This window comes from Delphinus delphis, chromosome 17, assembly GCF_949987515.2.
Source record: "Delphinus delphis chromosome 17, mDelDel1.2, whole genome shotgun sequence".
Taxonomy (NCBI): Eukaryota; Metazoa; Chordata; class Mammalia; order Artiodactyla; family Delphinidae; genus Delphinus; species Delphinus delphis.
Genome location: NC_082699.1, coordinates 37,704,579 through 37,727,734, shown reverse-complemented (window position 1 = coordinate 37,727,734; position 23,156 = coordinate 37,704,579). Strand labels below are relative to the sequence as shown.

The 23,156-nt window shown below is 34.2% G+C and overlaps 1 protein-coding gene across 3 annotated transcripts in view; it reads left to right on the top strand.

Annotated features, from left to right (window-relative positions):
* The window catches only part of TRIQK (triple QxxK/R motif containing), a 98,720-nt gene that overhangs the window by 38,137 nt on the left and 37,427 nt on the right, over positions 1–23,156 (top strand). For 2 of the 3 annotated variants that reach the window (XM_059994886.1, XM_059994887.1), the window contains one exon: positions 14,974–15,055. In XM_059994886.1, coding sequence (XP_059850869.1) covers positions 14,995–15,055 — 61 coding nt within the window. In that variant the 5' untranslated portion in view covers positions 14,974–14,994. The remainder of the gene's footprint in view (positions 1–14,973; positions 15,056–23,156) is intronic. The other variant, XM_059994888.1, reaches the window with a different exon arrangement.

Sequence of the window (23,156 nt, the reverse complement as noted above, 5' to 3'; positions counted from 1 at the left end):
CTCAGGAGATCTGAATCATGTACCCTTGCTTGAAATATTAAAATATAGATTCCATGAGTGGGGGAGGGGTACGGAAGTGACATTTAAAGTAAATTGCAGAGTTTCAAAATCATGGACCTAAAAGCTGAATTTGATAGTGCACTGGAACATGAGCAGGGAACAAATGACAAACTTGGATCATTAATGCTTCTTTATACCAAGGATTTTTGCGTCATATAGGAAAAAGGCCATAATTTGTATGACTTAAGTATGTTAATTACATGATCAGCTTTGAAATTTTAAAACATTACTCTGGAATGTTAGATCAGGGACCCTTATCTTCTTCATTTACTACTTTCTTCAGTTCAGCTTCTAGCATAAGATTGTATTTCATGATTGATTCTCAATTCTGATCAAGCTATAGCCAAACATCTTTTTTGCCTGTTTATAACTTAATACTTAGGTTAGAGGGTTTTTTTTTTGTTTTTTTTTAAGTGAGAGTCTATCTTGTAGTCTTAAAAACTGAGATGGTTAATTTTTTGTGGTCATGGGTTGAATTTTTTTTAATAACCTTTGTTTCGATCTGTATTTAAATGTCACAGTCTGGATTGAATGCTTTTTCTGGAAGCAGAGACATATGTGAAGGCTTCAGGTTTCTTATTTCTTTACATGTTCTTTCTGGATTTCATAAAAAAGATATAAATGAGCAATAAAATAAGTTGGTTGGAATGTGATTAAATATAACACTACCTTTGTTTTTTTTTAAAGGTCACATATTATGCTTAAAAATATGTATGGGAAATTGCTGTGCAAAATTCAGGTTAAGAAAGGATATTAAAAACAAAAGTATTCTCTTTAATTTTAAAAGTCCTAAAGAGTGTACAGTTTTAATGGAGTAAAAATTAATTATGAATTATTTTAATATGCAATTTAGGTATTAAATAAACTTTTTTTCTTCCTTAAAAATGTGTTATCAAGTTTCAAGAATGTTAAAAACTTCTCTGATGATTTAATCTAAAATAATTCTTACAGCAAAATTCATAAATAATAACTATCTTATTAATCCATATTTTAGTTTAGCTGGGTCTCAGAGCAAGTTAGTTCCTCAGGGAATGTAGTCTTCTTTGTAAAAGAAGGTGATGAGATGTAATCTCCAAGGAATTAAATTGTGAAAACAATCTTGGTATTGTACATGCTAATATAAATCTGTTATTCCCTTTCTGCATCTATCACAACACACTTTAAATTGTGACTGATCTTGTATGCAAATAGCTGTCTTATTAGAAATTGTGGCTGTATGTGCTAATGTCTCCCTGGATTTCTAGGGGGTTTGCTATCTAACCATCAAACAATAGAAATGAATGATGATTACTGCAAGGCTTTGAAGAACAAAGAAAAGACAGAGCATTTTAGAGGTTCTAGATGTCTGAGGCATTGACAGTTTGCACCATACACATGAATGGGTTTCTCTTTAGATCATTTAAAATAGCCCCAATGTGTTTATTAGGAAAGTAAAATATTTTCCACCTTCTTGTGTTTGTGGCAACTAATAAAATGTGAGTCATTTGTGCATGTGTGTGCTCTCTAGGCATTTTTTTGTTTGTTTCAACATTTGTTCAAATGTAACCTTGCTTAAAAAAGGTTCCCTGGTGGCGCAGTGGTTGAGAGTCTGCCTGCTGATGCAGGGGACATGGGTTCGTGCCCCAGTCCGGGAAGATCCCACATGCTGCGGAGCGGCTGGGCCCCTGAGCCATGGCCGCTGAGCCTGCACGTCCAGCGCCTGTGCTCCACAACTGGAGAGGCCACAACAGTGAGAGGCCCGCGTACCGCCAAAAAAAAAAATAGAATATAATAATTTCAAAGATAAGAATAAAGTTTAAATTTTTGAAATTTTGCATAAGGGTTATCAATCACCAAAATAATTAGGAACAAACATTTAAAACTAGTTCCTCTTTAATGTATCTCCTAGGTTGAAATTCTCTTAAAGTTTTTATATTCACAGGTTATTATACACATAAAATGTGTCATTTATAGAGTGTAGGCCCTTATAAACCTTTAGGTTCTTTAGCTTTTTTTTTTTTGATATAATTTTGTGTATTTAAAGTACATTTTAAAGTAAATAAAGTCCAGTTTACTTTGGTGAAAAGATTCTCTATGAGTTCCTGACTTTTTTACTTACTACAGATAATGAATGAATAAAATACTGGCCTCTAAAGTGTTATCTCTGTTTGGATGTTTGTTTAAATGACTAGGAAGGAATTGGGGGAAACATAGTTAGTGACTGTTTTGGTAGGTTGCCTTAGTAACTTGCTTTTTAAACATTTAAGCTATTCCATAAAGGCAAAAAAACAAAACTAAATTGAAGAGAGAATAATATCTTGTGTATTTATTCATTTAAACTAACTTCTCTCCTAAAATGTAGTGATATCTTCTCTAGTCCCACACAATCAAGATTAAAATAACTTGACTCCTCTCTACAATTAACAAATGCAAAACAGTATGCAAATGGAATTGCTATATGAATAAATTATAATATATCTGTTGACATTATTTATGGTACTTCTTTATCAGAATTATTTTTGATATTCTGAATTACAACAAGTGAGAATATAGGATTAGGTGATGTCTTGGTTTCAATTCTGAAATTTTAAGCATGTGTTATCTTAGATGTAATAACTACATGGTTTATGAGCGATTAAGACAATTTATTTGACTTTTTGTCTTGCTTTGTACATTCCTAGATATTACCATAATATTAAATCTGAAGATTATTATGAATATAAAAATAAATTTTTAGCTGAATTTATAATTTTCCTATATATAAGTAGAAATTATTACTTTGGAAATGCCTTTTACTATATAAAGTGGGGTCATTGTTTTCATTGCTCTATCTGTGTGACCATAAATATAAATAAAGAATACAATTTGGTCTGAACAGATTTCAAATGTGTTTGGCATTTGGCATTGTTAATAATGCTCATTTACAGTTAGATAATTGCATCAGTTTATATGGAGACATCTATACATCTATTTGTTTTAGTTAGGGTGATACTACCTACTGTGGCAAATAGATGCAAAATGTATAGAGGCTCAAATGCTACAAGTTTATTTCTTGTGCTCATAGCAGTATGAAAGGGAAAATAAGTTGGTTGAATAGCTAGCTGTCCTCCATGCAGTCATTCAGGATCCAGGATGTCATGGGCTCTGCCATCTTCATCACATTATTAACAGGGTCATTCTGGAGGTCATCTTCATTTCAGCCAGATGAATGAGTACATATGAAAAGTTTTTATAGTTTAGTTATAGAAGTAGCAGACATTAATTTATTCATATTTCATTAATTGAAACTCAGTCACATTCCCACAACTAACAGCAAAGGAGGCTGGAACATGTAATTGAGTGCGACCAGGAAAAAAAAAAAGAGAGCATGTAATTTAGGAAGCAGCTTTTCCTACATTCCACCTTTCTGGTCATGATATAGCCATGCACATCCTTTTTCCTGCCTCCCCAGTAGGGAGATCCTAAAGTTCCCCACTTACTGAATCCCGCACAAAGTCAAGGATCTCAAGCCAATGCACAGTCTGGTTCCTTGAGGTTTACAGACTATGAAGTTTACCTACTGTTTCCCAGCCTCACCAGGCCCCTAATAAATAACAGCAAAGCAAAGGATAACTGCTTCATAGCTCCAATAATCACTCCCATTTAGAAAGGGAAGAATGGGAAACACACAGGGATCATTGATCCATGCGGTGCAGGATACCGCTGAAAAGGCCCATTATACTGACAGTAGAAGTTTCTTGCTTAGACCCTAGTTATGGTCTTTTTTAGAGAAATTCCCTTGTCATGGCTCTGCCTTCTGGATGGTTCTCCTTCCTGGTCACATATGAAGTGAGTGTTACAAATCCACAAAGTTTGCCTTCTTTGGGGGCAGCACTCTGCTGGTTTAAGTTTAGAGGCCCAAGGATTGGTTTTCATTCACAGAATTTTTTAAACAAAATTTCTGGTTTCCCTATAAATATAGTTCCCTCATATTTTAGTAACATTTTTACCATTTCTAGTTAGTTCCATGTGCCAGTAATCACACTGCGATTTCTTTCTTAGACATGGTTCTCAAGTCTGCTTTCTTTATAAACATCAGATCTCCCACGCCTCTCTTTCTATAGTGGCTGCCATTAGGTGATCTGGAACATTACGTTCAGGTGAGAAAGGAACATCCTTGATCTGCTCTTTGCCCCCCTCTCTCTCTCTTTTTTAACTGAGATATCTTAATGAGCATTTGTTTTTCAAAATCTGTTTAACTGTCTTCAAAAATTTTTTAAAAGTTTTATTGAAGTATAGTTGATTTACAATGCTGTGTTAATTTCTGCTGTACAGAAAAGTGATTCTGTTATACATATATATACATTCATTTTTTAAAATATTTTTTCCATTATGGTTTATCATAGGATATTGAATATAGTTCTCTGTACTCTACAGTAGGACCTTGTTGTTTTAGCCATTCTATATATAATAGTTTATATCTGCTAACACCAACCTCCCACTCCATCCCTCCCCCAACCCCCTCTGAGTCTGTTTCTGTTTCGTAGATAGGTTCATTTGTGTCATATTCTAAATTCAACATGTAAGTGATATCATATGGTATTTGTCTTTCTCTTTCTGACTTCCCTTAATGTGATTATCTCTAGTTGCATCCATGTTGCTGCAAATGGTATTATTTCATTCTTTTTTTATGGGTGGGTAATGTTCCACTTTGTGTGTGTGTATAGATAGATACATAGATAGATAGATAGTTAGATATCTCATCATCTTCTTTATCTATTCATCTATCGATGGACATTTAGGTTGTTAACATGTCTTGACTATTGTGAATAGTGTTGCTATGAACATAGGGGTGCATGTATCTTTTTGAATTATAGTTTTGTCTGGGTATATGCCCAGGAGTAGGTTTGCTGGATCATATGGTAATTCTATTTTTAGTTTTCTGAGGAAGCTCCATACTGTTTTGCAAAGTGGCTGTACCAACTTACACTCCCACCAACATATAGGAGGTTTCCTTTTTCTCCACATCTTCTCCAGCATCTGTTATTTGTAGACTTTTTAATGATGGCCATTCTGACTGGTGTGAGGTGGTACCTCACTGCATTTTTTTAAATTATATTTTTTATTGAAAGTGGGCATAGAGGAAACCTACCTCAACATAAAAAAAGGCCATATATGACAAACCCACAGCAAACATTATTCTCAATGGTGGAAAACTGAAGGCATTTCCTCTAAAATCAGGAACAAGGCAAGGGTGCCCACTCTCACTACTATTATTCAAGAAAGATTTGGAAGTCCTAGCCATGGTGATCAGAGAAGAAAAAGAAATAAAAGGAATCCAAATTGTCAAAGAAGAGTAAAATTGTCACTGTTTGCAGATGACATGATACTATATGTAGAAAATCCTAAAGATGCTACCAGAAAACTACAAGAGCTAATCAATGAATTTAGTAAAGTTGCAGGATACAAAATTAATACACAGAAATCTCTTGCATTCCCATACACTAACAATGAAAGGTCAGAAAAAGAAATTAAGGAAACAATCCCATTCACTACTGCAACAAAAATAATAAAATATCTAGGAATAAACCTACCTAAGGAGGCAAAAGACCTGTATGCAGAAAACTATAAGATACTGATGAAAGAAATCAAAGACGACACAAACAGATGGAGAGATATACCATGTTCTTGGACTGGAAAAATCAATATTGTGAAAATGACTATACAACCCAAAGCAATCTATAGATTTAATGCTTCTCTTTAACTTTTATTTACTGCTTTTTGGAGTTTAGAAGTTGGCATTTCCAATCTTGTTCCCAAATTACTGGGCTCTCTATTCCCTCATAGTTTTGCTTGTGAACTGGCCAGTTCTTGCCTGACTTCATCTTTATCCTGTAGCTCCTTCCTCGAAGCATTGAGGAATGCTTCCAGGCACCCTCTGGGGAACACTTAAGTCTGTAATAGTCCCCACCAACATACATGATTCAATCACAATAGAATTTCATTTCTTTTTCAGTAGAGTCCAATGATAGTTTGAACTAAAATATTGCCTGCTGTGTCAGTAAACAAAGGATGTGGCAGCCATCAAGCCATCACATTACAGCCACTGGATGGTGAGCCCTGAGGGAACTCAGGATGGAGACAAACAGGCTGCCCACTGCCAAGCTCATCTAGCAGTCAGCCACTGTAGCCACCTGTGATAGTACACCAGAGGAAACTCAGGATGAGAAAACACAGGATACTGGCCCCAGGTAGCTGAAGGGCATATCAAAGGAATGATTTCAGTTAGCCCAGACTCTTGCATCTTCCCATACATAGAAAAGAGATAAATTCCTTAATCTGAGCTATCTGGTTTTCTTTAATTAACAGTAATCTTTTGATGTTCCAACTACCTGGTCTTTGTTGCAGAAACTCCTGTATATCCTGGCTTCCCCCCTTGCCTCTTTGAGCAGTCTCTCAGAGTCATCTGAGATGCTTCCTCCCAGGCTTGAAGTCCTAAGAATGTTTGCTGAATAAAACATAACTCTCAACTTTTAGGTTGTGCAGTTTTTTCAGTCGACAATAGTAAATGAGTTACAGAATACCCTCCTCCATCCCAGGCAGATCAAGATTCTGTGTCCTTACAAAGATACCCTTATGGTTTCTCTGGAGATTATTTCCATTCTAGCCAACTGGAAGGGGAAAAAGAACACAGGATTCAACACGGGAGATTTTTAGTGTTCAGGTCTGGAAGTGGCACACATGACTTCAATTCATATTCTGTTGATAAGAATTCAATTAAATGTTTGATTTCAGGCTAGGAAAAATAGTGCCAGGAAAAGGACAGTATGGATTTTGGTTAGTAGGTTGCAGTCTCTGCTACAATATCTAAATTCAGTAAAAAGAATAGGATTTGAAAGATATGTTGTGGATTAAAACAAACAGTGCATATAATGTAGTGTACAGGGGGGAAGAAATTTTCTTCTACCCTTCTAGTTTCTTCTTGCTGGTCTAAGAATTAAATTGACGTGAGACAGATTAACAGGAGAAAATCAAACAGAACTTTAATAACATGTATACATGGGAGAGACCCAGGAAAACAGAGTGACTCATCAAAATGGCTGAAACCCTCACCTTAAATACCCTGATCTCCAGCTCTGTAACAGTGTGGTTTCATTGAGCATTAATAGTACTTGATAAAATGAATGTTACCAAGAATGAATAATTGGGAAATTTAATTGTATTTATTTGCACCAACAATTATATCCTTGATAATTTATTTGAAAGAATTTTATATTTTCTTTTTCTTTACATCTTTATTGGAGTATAATTGTTTTACAATGGTGTGTTAGTTTCTGCTTTCTAACAAAGTGAATCAGCTATACATATACATATATCCCCATATCTCCTCCCTCTTGTGTCTCCCTCCCACCGTCCCTATCCCACCCCTCTAGGTGGTCACAAAGCACTGAGCTGATCTCCCTGTGCTATGTGGCGGCTTCCCACTAGCTATTTTACATTTGGTAGTGTATATATGTCCATGCCACTCTCTCACTTTGTCCCAGCTTACCCTACCCCCTTTCCTTGTCCTCATGTCCATTATCTATGTCTGCATCTTTATTCCTGTCATACGCTTAGGTTCTTCAGAACTTTTTATTTTTTTGATTCCATATATAAGTGCTGGCATATGGTATTTGTTTTTCTCTTTCTGACTTACTTCATTCTGTATGACAGACGCTAGGTCCATCCACCTCACTACAAATAACTCAATTTCATTTCTTTTTATGGCTGAGTAATATTCCATTGTGTGTGTGTGTGTGTGTGTGTGTGTGTGTGTGTGTGTGTGTGTGCCATATCTTCTTTATACATTCATCTGTTGATGGACACTTATGTTGCTTCCATGTCCTGGCTATTGTAAATAGAGCTGCAGTGAACATTGTAATACATGACTCTTTTTGAATTATAGTTTTCTCAGGGTATATGCCCAGTAGTGGGATTGCTGGGTCATATGGTAGCTCTATCTTTAGTTTTTTAAGGAACCTCCGTACTGTTCTCCATAGTGGCTCTATCAATTTACTTTCCCACCAAGAGTGCAAGAGGGTTCTCCTTTCTCCACACCCTCTCCAGCATTTATTGTTCGTCGATTTTTGGATGATGGCCATTCGGACGGGTGTGAGATGATACCTCATTGTAGTTTTGATTTGCATTTCTCCAATGATTAGTGATGTTGAGCATCCTTTCATGTGTTTGTTGGCAATCTGTATATCTTCTTTGGAGAATTGTCTGTTTAGGTCTTCTGCCCATTTTTGAATTGGGTTGTTTGTTTATTTGGTATTGAGCAGCATGAGCTGCTTGTAAATTTTGGAGATTAATCCTTTGTCAGTTGCTTCATTTGCAAAAAGTTTCTCCCATTCTGAGTGTTGTCTTTTCATCTTGTTTATGGTTTTCTTTGCTATGCAAAAGGTTTTAAATTTCAGTAGGTCCCATTTGTTTATTTTTGTTTTTATTTCCATTTCTCTAGGAGGTGGGTCAAAAAGGATCTTGCTTTGATTTATGTCATAGAGTGTTCTGCCTATGTTTTCCTCTAAGGGTTTTATAGTGTCTGGCCTTACATTTAGATCTTTAATCCATTTCGAGTTTACTTTTGTGTTAGGGAATGTTCTAATTTCATTCTTTTACATGTAGCTGTTCAGTTTTCCCGGCACCACTTACTGAAGAGGCTGCCTTTCTCCATAGTATATCCTTGCCTCCTTTGTCATAGATTAGTTGACCATCGGTGTGTGGGTTTATCTCTGGGCTTCCTATCCTGTTCCATTGATCTATATTTCTGTTTTTGTGCCAGTACCACACTGTCTTGATTACTGTAGCTTTGTAGTATAGTCTGACGTCAGGGACCCTGATTCCTCCAGCTCTGTATTTCTATCTCAAGGTTGCTTTGGCTCTTCAGTGTTTCCATACAAATTGTGATTTTTTTTGTTCTAGTTCTGTGAAAAATGCCAGTGGTAGTTTGATAAGGATTGCATTGAATCTGTAGATTGCTTTGGATAGTATAGTCATTTTCACAATGTTGATTCCTCCAATCAAAAAAACATGGTATATCTCTCCATCTGTTTTTATCATCTTTAATTTCTTTCATCAGTGTCTTATAATTTCTGCATACAGGTCTTTTGTCTCCTCAGGTGGGTTTACACCTAGGTAATTTATTCTCTTTGTTGCAGTGGTAAATGAGAGTGTTTCTTTAATTTCTCATTCAGATTTTTCATCATTAGTGTATAGGAAGCAAGAGATTTTTGTGCATTAATTTTGTATCCTGCTACTTTACCAAATTCATTGATTAGCTCTAATAGTTTTCTGGGAGTGTCTTTAGGATTCTCTATGCATAGTATCATGTCATCTGCAAACAGTGACAGCTTTACTTCTTCTTTTCTGATTTGGATTCCTTTTATTTCCTTTTCTTCTCTGATTGCTGTGGCTAAAACTTCCAAAACTATGTTGAATAATAGTAGTGAGAGTGGACAACCTTGTCTTCTTCCAGATCTTAGAGGAAATGGTTTCAGTTTTTCAGCATTGAGAATGAGGTTGGCTGTTGGTTTGTCATATGTGGCCTTTATTATGTTGAGGTAGGTTCCCTCTATGCTTACTTTCTGGAGGGTTTTTATCATAAATGGGTGTTGAATTTTGTAGAAAGCTTTTTCTGCATCTATAGAAATGATCATATGGTTTTTCTCCTTCAATTTGTTAATATGGTTTATCACATTGATTTGTGTGTATTGAATAATCCTTGCATTCCTGGGATAAACCCCACTTGATCATGGTGTATGAGCCTTTTAATGTGCTGTTGGATTCTGTTTGCTAGTATTTTGTTGAGGATTTTTGCATCTATGTTCATCAGTGATATTGGCCTGTAGATTTCTTTTTTTGTGACTGCTTTGTCGGGTTTTGGTATCAGGGTGATGATGGCCTCATAGAATGAGTTTGGGAGTGTTCCTCCCTCTGCAATATTTTGGAAGACTTTGAGAAGGATAGGTGTTACCTCTTCTCTAAATGATAGGTAGAATTCGCCTGTGAAGCCATCTCATCCTGGGCTTTTGTTTGTTGAAAGATTTTTTTTTTTTTTTTTCCGGTACGCAGGCCTCTCACTGTTGTGGCCTCTCCCGTTGCGGAGCACAGGCTCCGGACACACAGGCCCAGTGGCCATGGCTCACGGCCCCAGCCGCTGCGCGGCACGTGGGATCCTCCCGGACCGGGGCACGAACCCGTGTCCCCTGCATCGGCAGTCGGACTCCCAACCACTGCGCCACAGGGAAGCCCATGTTGAAAGATTTTTAATCACAGTCTCAATTTCATTGCTTGTGATTGGTCTGTTTATATTTTCTATTTTTTTCCTGCTACAGTCTCAGAACGTTGTACTTTTCTAAGAATTTCTCCATTTCTTCCTGGTTGTCCGTCTCATTGTGATATAGTTGCTTATAGTAATCTCTCATGATCTTTTTTAGTTCTGCAGTGTCAATTGTTACTTCTCCTTTTTCATTTCTAATTCTATTGATTTGAGTCTTCTCCCTTTTTTTCTTGATGAGTCTGGCTAATGGCGTATCAATTTTGTTTATCTTCTCAAAAAAATAGCTTTTAGTTTTACTGAGCTTTGCTATGGTTTCCTTCATTTCTTCTTCTTTTATTTCTGGTATGATCTTTATTATTTCTTCCTTTCTGCTAACTTTGGAGTTATTTTTTTCTTCTTTCTCTAATTGCTTTAGGTGTAAGGTTAGGTTGTTTATTTGAGATGTTTCTTGTTTCTTCAGGTAAGATTATATTGCTATAAACTTCCCTCTTAAAATTGCTTTTGCTGCATCCCATAGGATTTAGGTCATCATCTTTTCATTGTCATTTGTTTCTAGGTATTTTTTTATTTCCTGTTTGTTTTCTTCAGTGATCTCTTGGTTATTGAATGGTGTATTGTTTAGCCTCCATGTGTTAGTATTTTTTACATTTTTTTCCGTAATTGATATCTAGTCTCACAGTGTTGTGGTCAGAAAAGATACTTGATATGATTTCAGTTTTCTTAAATTTACCAAGGTTTGATTTGTGAACGAAGATATGACCTATCCTGGAGAATGTTCCATGAGCACTTGAGAAGAAATTGTATTCTGTTGTTTTTGGCTGGAATGTATAAATATCAATTAAGTCCATCTTGTTTAATGTATCATTTAAAGCTTGTGTTTCCTTGTTTATTTTCATTTTGGATGATCTGTCCATTGGTGAAAGAGGGGTGTTAAAGTCCCCTACTATGATTGTGTTACTGTCGATTTCCCCTTTTTTGGCTGTTAGCATTTGCCTTATGTATTGAGGTGCTCCTATGTTGGATGCATACATATTTACAATTGTTATATCTTCTTGGATTGATCCCTTGATCATTATGTAGTGTCCTTCTTTTTATCTTGTAATAGCCCTTATTTTAAAGTCTATTTTGTTTGATATGAGAATTGCTACTCTAGATTCTTTTGATTTCCATTTGCATGGAATATCTTTTTCCATCCCCTCACTTTCAGTTTGTATGTGTCCCTAGGTGTGAAGTGGGTCTCTTGTAGACAGCATATATATGCGTATTTGTTTTTGTATCCATTCAGCCAGTCTATGTCTTTTGTTTGGAGCATTTAATCCATTTACTTTTAAGGTAATTATCGATATGTATGTTCCTATTACCATTTTCTTAATTGTTTTGGGTTTGTTATTGTAGGTCTTTTCCTTCTCTTATGTTTCCTGCCTAGAGAAGCTCCTTTAGCATTTGTTGTTAACCTGGTTTGGTGATGCTGAATTCTCTTTGTTTTTGCTTTTCTGTAAATATTTTAATTTCCCCCTAAAATCTGAATGAGATCCTTGCTGGATAGAGTAATCTTGGTTGTAGGTTTTTCCCTCTCATCACTTTAAATATGTCCTGCCACCCACTTCTGGCTTGCAGAGTTTCTGCTGAAAGATCAGCTGTTAACCTTATGTGGATTCCCTTGTATGCTATTTGTTGTTTTTCCTTGCTGGTTTTAATATTTTTTCTTTGTATTTAATTTTTGATAGTTTGATTAATATTTGTCTTGGCCCTTTTCTCCTTTGATTTATCCTGTATGGGACTCTGTGTGCGAAGTGCACCTTATTGACTATTTCCTTTCCCATATTAGGAAAGTTTTCAACTATAATCTTTTCAAATATTTTCTCAGTCCCTTTCTTTTTCTCTTCTTCTTCTGAGAGCTCTATAATTCAAATGTTGGTGCGTTTAATGTTGTCCCAGAGGTCTCTGAAATTGACCTCAATTATTTTCATTCTTTTTTCTTTATTCTGCTCTGCGGTAGTTATTTCCACTATTTTATCTTTCAGGTCACTTATCCGTTCTTCTGCCTCAGTTATTCTGCTATTGATTCCTTCTAGAGAATTTTTAATTTCATTCACTGTGTTGTTCATCATTATTTGTTTGCTCTTTAGTTCTTCTAGGTACTTGTTAAACGTTTCTTGTATTTTCTCCATTCTATTTCCAAAATTTTGGATCCTCTTTACTATCATTACTCTGAATTCTTTTTCAGGTAGACTGCCTATTTCCTCTTCATTTGTTTGCTCTGGTGGGTTTTTAACGTGCTCCTTCATCTGTTGTGTGTTTCTCTGTCTTCTCATTTTGCTTCACGTACTGTGTTTGGGGTCTCCTTTTCGCAGGTGCACATTCATTGTTTCCATTGTTTTTAGTGTCTGCCTGCAGTGGCTAAGGTTGGTTCAGTGGGTTGTGTAGGCTTCCTGGTGGAGGGGACTGGTGCCTGTGTTTGTTGGTTGAGGCTGGATCTTTCTGGGGTAGTACCATGTCCAGTGGTGTCTTAAGAGGTGTCTTTGACCTTATTATGATTTTACTAAACCTCTCTGCTAATGGGTGTGATTTTGTTCCTGTCTTGCTGATTGTTTGGAATAGCATGTCCAGCTTGCTGTTTGTTGAGTGGAGCTGGGTCTTAGCATTGAGATGGAGATCTCGGGGAGAGCTTTTGCCATTTGATTTTATGTGGAGCTGGGAGGTCTCTGGTGGACCAATGTCCTGATCTCAGCACTCCCACCTCAGAGACACAGGCCTGACACCCAGCCGGAACACCAAGACCTTGTCAGCCACAGAGCTCTGAAGAAAAGGGAGTAAAAAAGAAAGAAAACTGGATAAAATAAAATAAATTTTAAAAATTATTAAAAGTAAAATAAAAATTAAAAGTAATAAAAAGAAAGAAAGGAAGAAGAGAGCAACCAAACCCAAAAACAAATCCACCAATGATAATAAGCACTAAACATTATACAAAAACCAAAGAAAACAATCAAAAAGATCCAGACAGGCAGAACCCTAGGACAATGTTAAAAGCCAACCTATACAGACAAAATCACATAAAGAAGCATACACATACACACTGACAAAAAGAGAAAAAGGGAAAAAAAAAAAAAAATATATATATATATATAAAGAAATAGGAAGCGAGCAACCAAATCAATAAACAAATCTACCAATGACAATAAACTCTAAATACTAAACTAAGATAAACATAAAATGCTAAACTAAGATAAACATAAAATCAGAAACAAATTAGATGCAGAAATCAAATCCCAAGCCTACAGTTGCTCCCAAAGTTTACCACCTCAATTTTGGGATGATTTGTTCTCTATTCAGGTATTCCAGAGATGCAGGGTACATCAAGTTGATTGTGGAGTTTTAATCAGCTGCTCCTGAGGCTGCTGGGAGAAATTTCCCTTACTCTTCTTTGTTCATACAGCTCCTGGCTTCAGCTTTGGATTTGGCCCTGCCTCTGTGTGTAGGTCGCTTGAGGGCATCTGTTGTTCCCTTAGACAGGACGGGGTTAAAGTAGCAGCTTATTTGGGGGCTCTGGCTCATTCAGGCCAGGGAGAGGGAGGGGTATGTAATGTGGGGCAGAGGCCAATGTGACATTGCAACAGCCTGAGGTTCACTGTGTGTTCGCCCAGGGAAGTTGTCCCTGGATCATGGGACCCTGGCAGTGGCGGGCTGCACAGGCTACCAGAAGGGGAGGGGTGGGTAGTGACCTCTGCTTGCACACAGACTTCTTGGTGGCTGTAGCAGCAGCCTTAGCATCTCATGCCCGACTCTGGTGACTGTGCTGATAGCCACGGCTTGTGCCCATCTCTGGATCTCATTTAGGCTGTGCTCTGATTCCCCTCTCCTTGCTCACGCCAAAGCATTGGTCTCTTGCCTCTTAGGCAGTTCCAGACTTTTTCCTGGACTCCCTCCTGGCTAGCTGTGGTGCATTAGCCCCTTTCAGGCTGTGTTCACGCAGCCAACCCCAGTCCTCTCCCTGGGATCTGACATCTGAAGCCCAAGCGTCAGCTCCCAGCCGCCACCTGCCCCTGTGGGTGAGCAGACAAGTCTCTGGGGCTGGTGAGTGCTGGTCGGCAATGATCCTCTGTGTGGGAATCTCTCTGCTTTGTCCTCTGCACCCATGTTGCTGTGCTGTCCTCCATGGCTCCGAAGCTTCCCCCCTCTGCCACCCGCAGTCTCCACCCACGAAGGGCCTTCCTAGTGTGTGAAACCTTTCCTCCTTCACAGCTCCCTCCCACTGGTGCAGGTCCCATCCCTATCCTTTTGTCTCTGTTTTTACTTTTTTCTTTTGCCCTACTCAGGTACTTGGGAAGTTTCTTGCCCTTTGGGAAGTCTGAGGTCTTCTGCCGGCATTCAGTAGGTGTTCTGTAGGAGCTGTTCCACATGTAGATGTATTTCTGATGTATTTGTCGGGAGGAAGGTGATCTCCACATCTTACTCCTCTGCCATCTTGAAGATCTCTCGAATTTTATATTCTTTACCAATATCTAATGGGAATAAGTCAAATACATTTTTACCTGTTGCTTTAAAAATGGATTTTGTGAAATAAATTATTTCTGAAGTTTGTAGATTGTTCTTTTGATTTTTTAGGACTTCATCATAATTATTTTCTTTCTTTGCAGCAGGCACTTTGGAGATCAAAGATGGGAAGAAAAGATGCCTCCACTATAAAACTTCCTGTTGATCAGTACAGAAAGCAAATTGGTAAGCAATGAATTCCCTTTGATACATTCTTGTGAATTCAGATGAAGAAAAAAAGCAATTATGTGTGATATTAAGAAAATAACTTTTCCCTAATACATATGATGCACAGAATATGAATAACAAAGGACTGCACAGAATTTTTAAGGAACAAAAATCAGTGCAGCCCTGTTTACCTCTGAAGAAATACCTTTTTTGTACTTATGATTTTTCAAAGCTCTTTTAGATTTTATTAATTTGGTAAAGCAAAAATACCTTTATTGTTATTCTTAAGGCAAGGTGCTTGTGTATAATCAGTATTTTTAATATTAACATGTTTAATTATTTATTTTTATCCTTATAAAATCTTTCAGTTCTTTTGACTCTTAGTGGCAATAATGTGATAACCTCAAAATTCTCTATTAAAATTTTAACTTAGTAAAATGGTGGACTAGAGGGAAGTCCAGTCAACAGCAAAGGAAGATAACAGGAAGCTTCCCTGTTTTAGACTATGCTCTAGGTACAGGATTTCCTACCCAATCTTTTCAAGGATGCATGGAGTATTTACAAAAAATTACCTCCATACTACGTCACAAACCAAGTCCCCTCAATTTTAAAGAATCAATATCCTGCAACCACAACTTTGAACAAAGTGTAGTAAATTAGAAATCATTTGGAAGCCAAAAAGTTAACTTCCCCTTCCCCACCCGCTACCCTCTCTTCTTACATGTTCCTTCCTTTTGCCACCTGTTCCCATTCTTTTGGAAATTAAAATAATAATAATAATAATAATAATATTAATAATAAAACCTCTTCTAAATAACTGACAGATAAACAAAGAAGTTACAATACAAGTCAGAAAATAAGTAGAAGTAATTGATAATAATAGAGTATATACCTGTTTTATAAATATGATACATAAGGTACACTCCATAAGGGAAAAGATGTTTCTGTAAAACAAAGGAGATGAAAGCAAAGTGAAAAATATTTAAAATATGTAACCAATTAAAAATTTACATGTAGAAAAATAAAGCCCTACTATAAATAAAATAATCTGGAAATCCAATAGTAAAATGGGCAAAAAATATGAGCAGGCAATTCATAAAAGAGGAAATCAAAATACACAAACAAAACCAAACAACTATTATAACAAAAAATGCAATCAAAAGAATCTTATGAAAGATTTAACTCACCTAACTGATGGATAATGCAAATTAAAAAACAGTATTTCTGACTATATTATTTCTTAGGAGAAGGTTTATGATATTTGATTTCTTTTGTATATATCTTCCTTCACTTATAGGATGCAGCATGAGTAAATAGTGAGGGTTGTTATATTATTTATGTGTTTAAACAGAAGGACTGACTTACCAGATTGAAGTTAGATCAGATGGGATGTGCTAAACCACATAAATAAAGAATAACCATATTGGGGATCAATCCACATCCAACTCTTAAATAAACAATTCTTAGAATTTTGACAAGTGTATATATCCATGTAACCACATATGCCAATCAAAATATAGAACATTTCCATCTTCTCAGATAGTTCTAGTCAGTCCTTACCCACACCCCCCATATGCAACCACTGTTCTGATTTCTATCATCACTGATGACAGAAAAATAAAATAAAGCATCAGCTAAGATTTTTATTGAAATTGAATTATATCTAATGATCAATTTTTGAGAATAGACACCCAAAAAATCTAAAGTATTCTGTTCTATAAACATTGCATATCTTTCCTTTGATTTAGTTCCATTCATATATGTAAGAGCCAAGAAAGAATAAGACAGAGAAAGTAATATAATTGTAAAGTCTCAGCCCTCTTCTTATACTAAATTGTTCTGAGGATTCTGTGTTATGCATTATGTTCCCGTATAGAGTTCTCTTTCCTGTTTCACTTCCTCTTGAAAATATAAGCAGGCACAAGATCTACCCTTCTCACAGGATGCTTGTGAGATCCATAAAAAGTGTTAGAGCAGTTTATAAAGTAGAGTGTTGCATGGACATGAGTTATCCTGGGTAAACTTTGCAAATACAGTAATCATGATCAAACAAAATATACTAAAATTAAAATAGCAAGGGTATACTTTTGTTTACTCTTTTTAAGGATAATGCACTGCAGTGTTTAGATTTTCATGTATATACTATAGAATAATATAGTAATATTATGTAAGTAATAATAATAATATGTAAGATTTTGTAAAGACAGAGAAAAAAATGAAATAGAAAATATATTAATTAGTTAATTAATTAGGATATTAACTAATGCGAGAATTTTCTCAAGGATTTTTTTTTCTCACTTAATGCGTCAGAGTTAGAAAGTACCAGAAGCCTCAACTCATACTAATGATGATAGATGGTCTATCACCGACACTGTCTTCCTTACATGGAGTTCTATGTAGACATTTTCCCAAATATGATCCAAAATGTGAGGAGGGAATAAAGCAACTAGAATTATTTTAAGAAGCTATTTCAGTATTGATGGTAAAAAACAAAGTACAAATAGCAAATAAACTGAGTATCACAGTGTTTTTCTTTTAGTATTCAAGCTGTTAGTAAGCTAATTTAGATTGCTAATAAAGTTTCACAATGAATAGAGGCGTTGTATGTGTTCAGTGTTCACTTGTTACTAAATCTCATTTATTTATGTAATTTTTGTATGGTCAGTCAGTGACTGTACATGGCAAAACCAGTGCCATTTTTGAATGATGATTTCAGTATCATTGTTTAATATTTGTCTTCCACTAAAAGTTTTGCCTTTTAAATTATGTAGTAAATGACAGTGATTAATGGCTTTCACAAAAAGCCTTTCTTACAATAGTCTTTGCTCAGGTAAGAATCAAATGAGCTGACACTGTGACTGGAAACGCCTCGTAGATAGAGAATTTTCACATTAAATGGACACTACGTTAATTACTGTATCATGATCTTGAAATGTGTAGAGAACTGAGATGGAATACCCTTCTCACTTTTAAGGCAGTATACTAAGAAAAACTGAATATTCTGAAATATTGCTGACTGCAAAGGGAAATAAATTGGTTTGGGCCTTACATTTCTTCAGAAATAATGTTTTAAAAATAGATAGTGTGAGACTGGCTAATATTACATGTATTATTCTAGAGATAAATTATTTCAAAATTGAAAAAGAATAGAATTTTTAAAACTTCTAACATAATTAAGATATTTTATAAATAGATATTATTAAATATATGAGGCCAAATAATACATGTGCTAGGTAAATCATATAAAAATTATAACTAATTTACTTATAAATTCCTATTTTCTTATATAACAGAGGTATTATAGGCATCTTGTGCCACGCACATCTTATTTCATCCTCATAGTAGTCCTATAGGAGCTTCATTTTTTACAGATCAGGAAAATACAGCACAGATGGGTTAAAGAAATTTCTCAAGGTGCTACATTTGGTAAGAGGTAGAGCCAGCACTCCATTCCAAGAAACCGACCGCAGAATCCCTTCACTATACTGCTTCCCTGGGGCCAAAGACAATATTAGGTACTGGCAGATGCAAAAATAATTAAGTCATAAGATCTGAGTTCATGGAATTGGCAGTATAATAGCACTATGGCTATTATGACTGACTGAGGAAACTCTGCTCATAATTTAGAGATACAATGTCCAAAATAAATTCTGGTATTTCTTAATTCTCTCTATATTTTTAAAAATCCTAATGTTATTACTGTAGTTTATTCACTAAAAATTCGTATATAATGGTATACGTATTTACTATTTCCTCTATTCCTAATTCTGTTTTATGTCCCAGACCTTCTATCTAAAATCATTTTCTTTTGTGCCTGGTAGACATCATTTTTTAGAATTTCCTAGAATATATGCCTGCTTGTGGCAATTTCTCAGTTTCTTTTTTTAAAAAGTGATATTGATATACCATTATTTCTGAAATATGTTATCTCTGGCTGTAGAATTTGAATTTGGAAGGTTTTGTTTTTATTTCATTGTGTGTTCTTTCAATATATGAAAATATCACTCCTTTGCATTTTGTCTATTATTTTTACTCCTAGGAACTCAATCTAAATGTTACTTCTTTAAAAATAATCAATCTTTTTTTTTTTTAACCTCCTTTTAAGATTTTATGTGTCTTTGGATTTCTGCAGTTTCACTAAGATAAGTCTAAGTATAGGTTTGACTTCATTTATCCTATTTGGGGTTTACTGGGCTTCCTGTTGTTGTAGATTCATTTTTTAAAATATGTTCTTGAAAATTCTTATCCATTGTTTCCTGAAAATATTACCCCAGTTTCATTCTTTTTCTCTCATTTCTGGCAAATACCAGATATTCTATTGCTGTACAATAGAAAGGTGCATTTTCAGCTTTACTAAATGCTGGTAAATTACTGTCTAAAGTGGATGCACTCACTATTTTACAGTCAGAGAAATGATGTAAAATGTCAATTTCTCCATATTCTTTGTTACTTCTTAGACTTAAAATTTTTGCCAATCTCATACACATGAAATTGTATTCATTCTTATTTTAGTTTTCATTTTATTACTTACTAAGATTAATCATCTAATATATTTGTTGATCTTTTGATTTCTCTCTTTGACAATTCTATTGCTGCCATTTTTCTTTTTCTTTTTTTGTGTGTGAGTAGACTAAACTACTATTCTTTTCTTTCATTCTTTTTTTTTTTTCATCTGTTAATAGATCTATATTTTCTTGAACCAATTTGTTTAACATCCTGGGATGAAGCTGAATGAAATCTACTGAGTTGTTTTTCTCTCATTGCATTGTTTCATTTCTTTATTTATACTGATAATAATTCTCTGTTACTTTATTCCATTATCCAATTTGCTTCTTGCTTTGGAAATACCTTACTTGTTTAGTTACTATAGCTTTTATACTTTTATACTTTATTTTTATAGTCTTTAAAATGGTAGGACAAATCCTCACCCTTATTTGTTGTTTTTAAAACTTGTCTCAACTACTCTTGGTCCTCTATCTGCTCATGTGAATTTTAAAATTAACTTTAAATAGTCATGAAAAAGGCCACTGGTAGTCAAATTTGAATTCCATGGGATTTGTAGATTACTTCATGGAGAATTTATGTCTTTATATGTGAAAATTCATATCAATTTTATCTTTTGAAATTATCATATGGCTGGTAAATTCAATAAATTTTTATTATTTTCTTTATAAAGTTATTGAGTATTTTTGAGCTAAACAGAAGTGATACATAATTTATTTGCTATTATTACATATTTTTTTGCTAATATAGAATTATATTTTGTAATTGGTTCTTGCTGCTATATAAACATGGTAATGAATTTTAATTATTAATCTTGTACTAAGCAACCTGACTGCATTTTATTAGAGTAATAATAATTTGTAATTTCTCTTGACTTTCTAATAGGCATAATTAAATTTTTTTAACCTTTTTATTTTATCTTTCATATCTTGTTATGTTGTGTTTTTCAAGTATTGGATATAAATTACTGACTTTTAAGAAAACACTTCAATCATTTTGCCATTATGTATAATACAGCTCTAGGATTTTGGTACATACTTGTTGGACTAAGGAAATTCCCCTTTATTCTTAGTTTGCTAAGAGTTTGTTTTTCTTTTTTAAAATAATAAAGTATGTTGAATTTTATTGAAGTTTTTCTGTATCTGTTGGAAGGATATTTTTGTTATTTTGGCAAATTGTATTTATAGATTTTCAAATGTTAAACTATCCTTGCATTACTGATATATACTGATATATATCCTACTTTGTCTTGATATTTTTTAATACACAGCTGAATTTAGTTTACTAATAATTTAAGATTTTTTTAACATCCTTCTTCATGCATGAAATTGGTACCAACTTTCCATTCTCTTACCACCTTTGTTCAGTTTTAGTTTCAGAGTCATATAAGATTTCTATAATGAATTGGAAAAATATCTTTTTTATATGCTCCAGGATAGGTTATATAAATTTGGAAATATGACTTTCTGGAATGTTTATAAAACTCCCTAGCAAAACCCCTGTCTGAAGCTTTTTAGGTGAGTAGACTTTTAACTACCTTTTTTTTCCATCAGTTAATAGATCTATATTTTCAGCCAATTTGGGTAACATATTCAGTGATAAAGTTGAAAGGAAAATATAGAATATATTCATAAACAGTTATGCATAAAATTCTTTTAATATTTTAAAATTATAACTGTAATTTCTATTTTTAATTGATGTTATTTAATTTTACTCTATCTCTTTTTTCATCACTCGAGATTTGTTTAAATTTTTTAGACATCTTAAAGAATTAGCTTTTGTTACTAGATTTTATTATTTCCTTTTCCATAATTCTAGTGTTGTCTCTGATTTCCTTCATTGTAATTCTTTAACTTGTCTCTTTCTTTTATAATTATTTGAGTTGAATTCTTTGCTATTTGCTTTACAAACATTTTTTTTTACTAATGTATTCATTTAATGGATCAGTTTTCTTCACTACATTATTGGCTCTATTATATTATTTTAGAGCTTTCTTGAGTTATATACAGTTATCCCTCAGTATCTGCCAGGGATTGGTTCCAGGACCCTCTGAAGGTACCAAAATCCATGGATGTTCAAGTCCCATAGTTGACCTTTGTATTAATGGCTCTGCATCTATGGATTCAGCCAACCTTGAATTGTGTGGTACTGTCTGTATTTACGGGAAAAAAAATCTTTCTAAAAGTGGACCTGCATGGTTCAAACCCATGTTGTTCAAGAGTCAACCCTGTGTATATATATATATATATATATATATATATATACACATATATATATATTTCAAATTGATTTTTAACCTATTGTTTTCTGTTCAGAAAATGTTTTTAGAATAATGTTACTTTTTGATATTAAGCTCTTCTCTATTGCTTACTATATATATGGTCAATTTTGTTAACATTCTCTCTGTGCTTACAAGGGATAGGTATCCTCTAATATTGGGATGCAGTACTGCTTATATTAACTGTGGTGTTCAAATCTACTTTGTACTTAATATGAATGTATGAGCTGTCATTCTGTGAGAAAGAATAATTGAAATATTCTCACTAATTCCATGAAGCTGTCAATTTTTGTAATTCTGTCATTTTTTACTGTGTATATTTTGAGGTTATGTTTTTGTTGCATAGCATTTCTAAATTGGTATATATTTCTGATAATTATTCCCCCTTTTCTATTAAATCCTGGCCTTTATAAAGTGCTATTATTTTTCTTCAGAAAATCTTTTTTTGTCTTAAATTAATGTTGGTAATGACCTTTCTTTTGTTTAGTATTCTGACTGACATTTTTGTTCCTACCCTTTTACTTTCAACTAGACTTTAATGTTATATTTTATGATTTTGATACAGCCTAAGAATCTTTGTTTTGGGGCAAGCAAATTTAATCATATATTATTTACTGTGAAAAAAATCTAAATATATTTCCACAATTTTATTTTGTATTTTTTATCTGTGGCAGTTTTTCCTTGCTAATCTCTACCCTAACCTTCTTTCCAAAAAAAATTGGATTGTCTTTTTTTCTTTTTTCCTTCAAATTTTAGTTTTACTTTTCATTTCTTTCTCTATTTTCTTTTTTGTTTTTTTGTTTGTTTTATTTTTTCTTCCATCAAATGTTATCTGGTATATTTGACCTAGTGAAAACTGAAGTGTATCAATACTTTTATTTATCCTAAACAATATAAAGATTTTTAACTCTTTATATCTGATTACTTTTTCCTGTTGTTCTTGTTGTTGTGTGTATTACTTTCTCTCTTGTTTTCAACAGGATAATAATTATTATTTTTAACTTTTTAATCACCAATAATTACTTAGGTCTAACTTTATGTTTGCTCTCTTTACTAACCACTACCTCTTATATTTTACATCTTCCTCCTGGTGAAGTTTCCTTGTTCCTTTTGCCTGAATGCAAATATCTATTAGGGAAAAATTCCTCTGTCTCTGCTTAAAAGACAATATTGTTGTTACATTGTACTCACACTTGAATTATTGTTTCAGGTGTTTCTGATGAGAACTCATCCATTAGTCTAATTGTCATTTCTTTTTGGTGTATTTTTTTTCCTGTCATTAAGAATTTTTTAACATATTTTTCAACTTTAATTTAATGCAAATATTTATTTTTATTG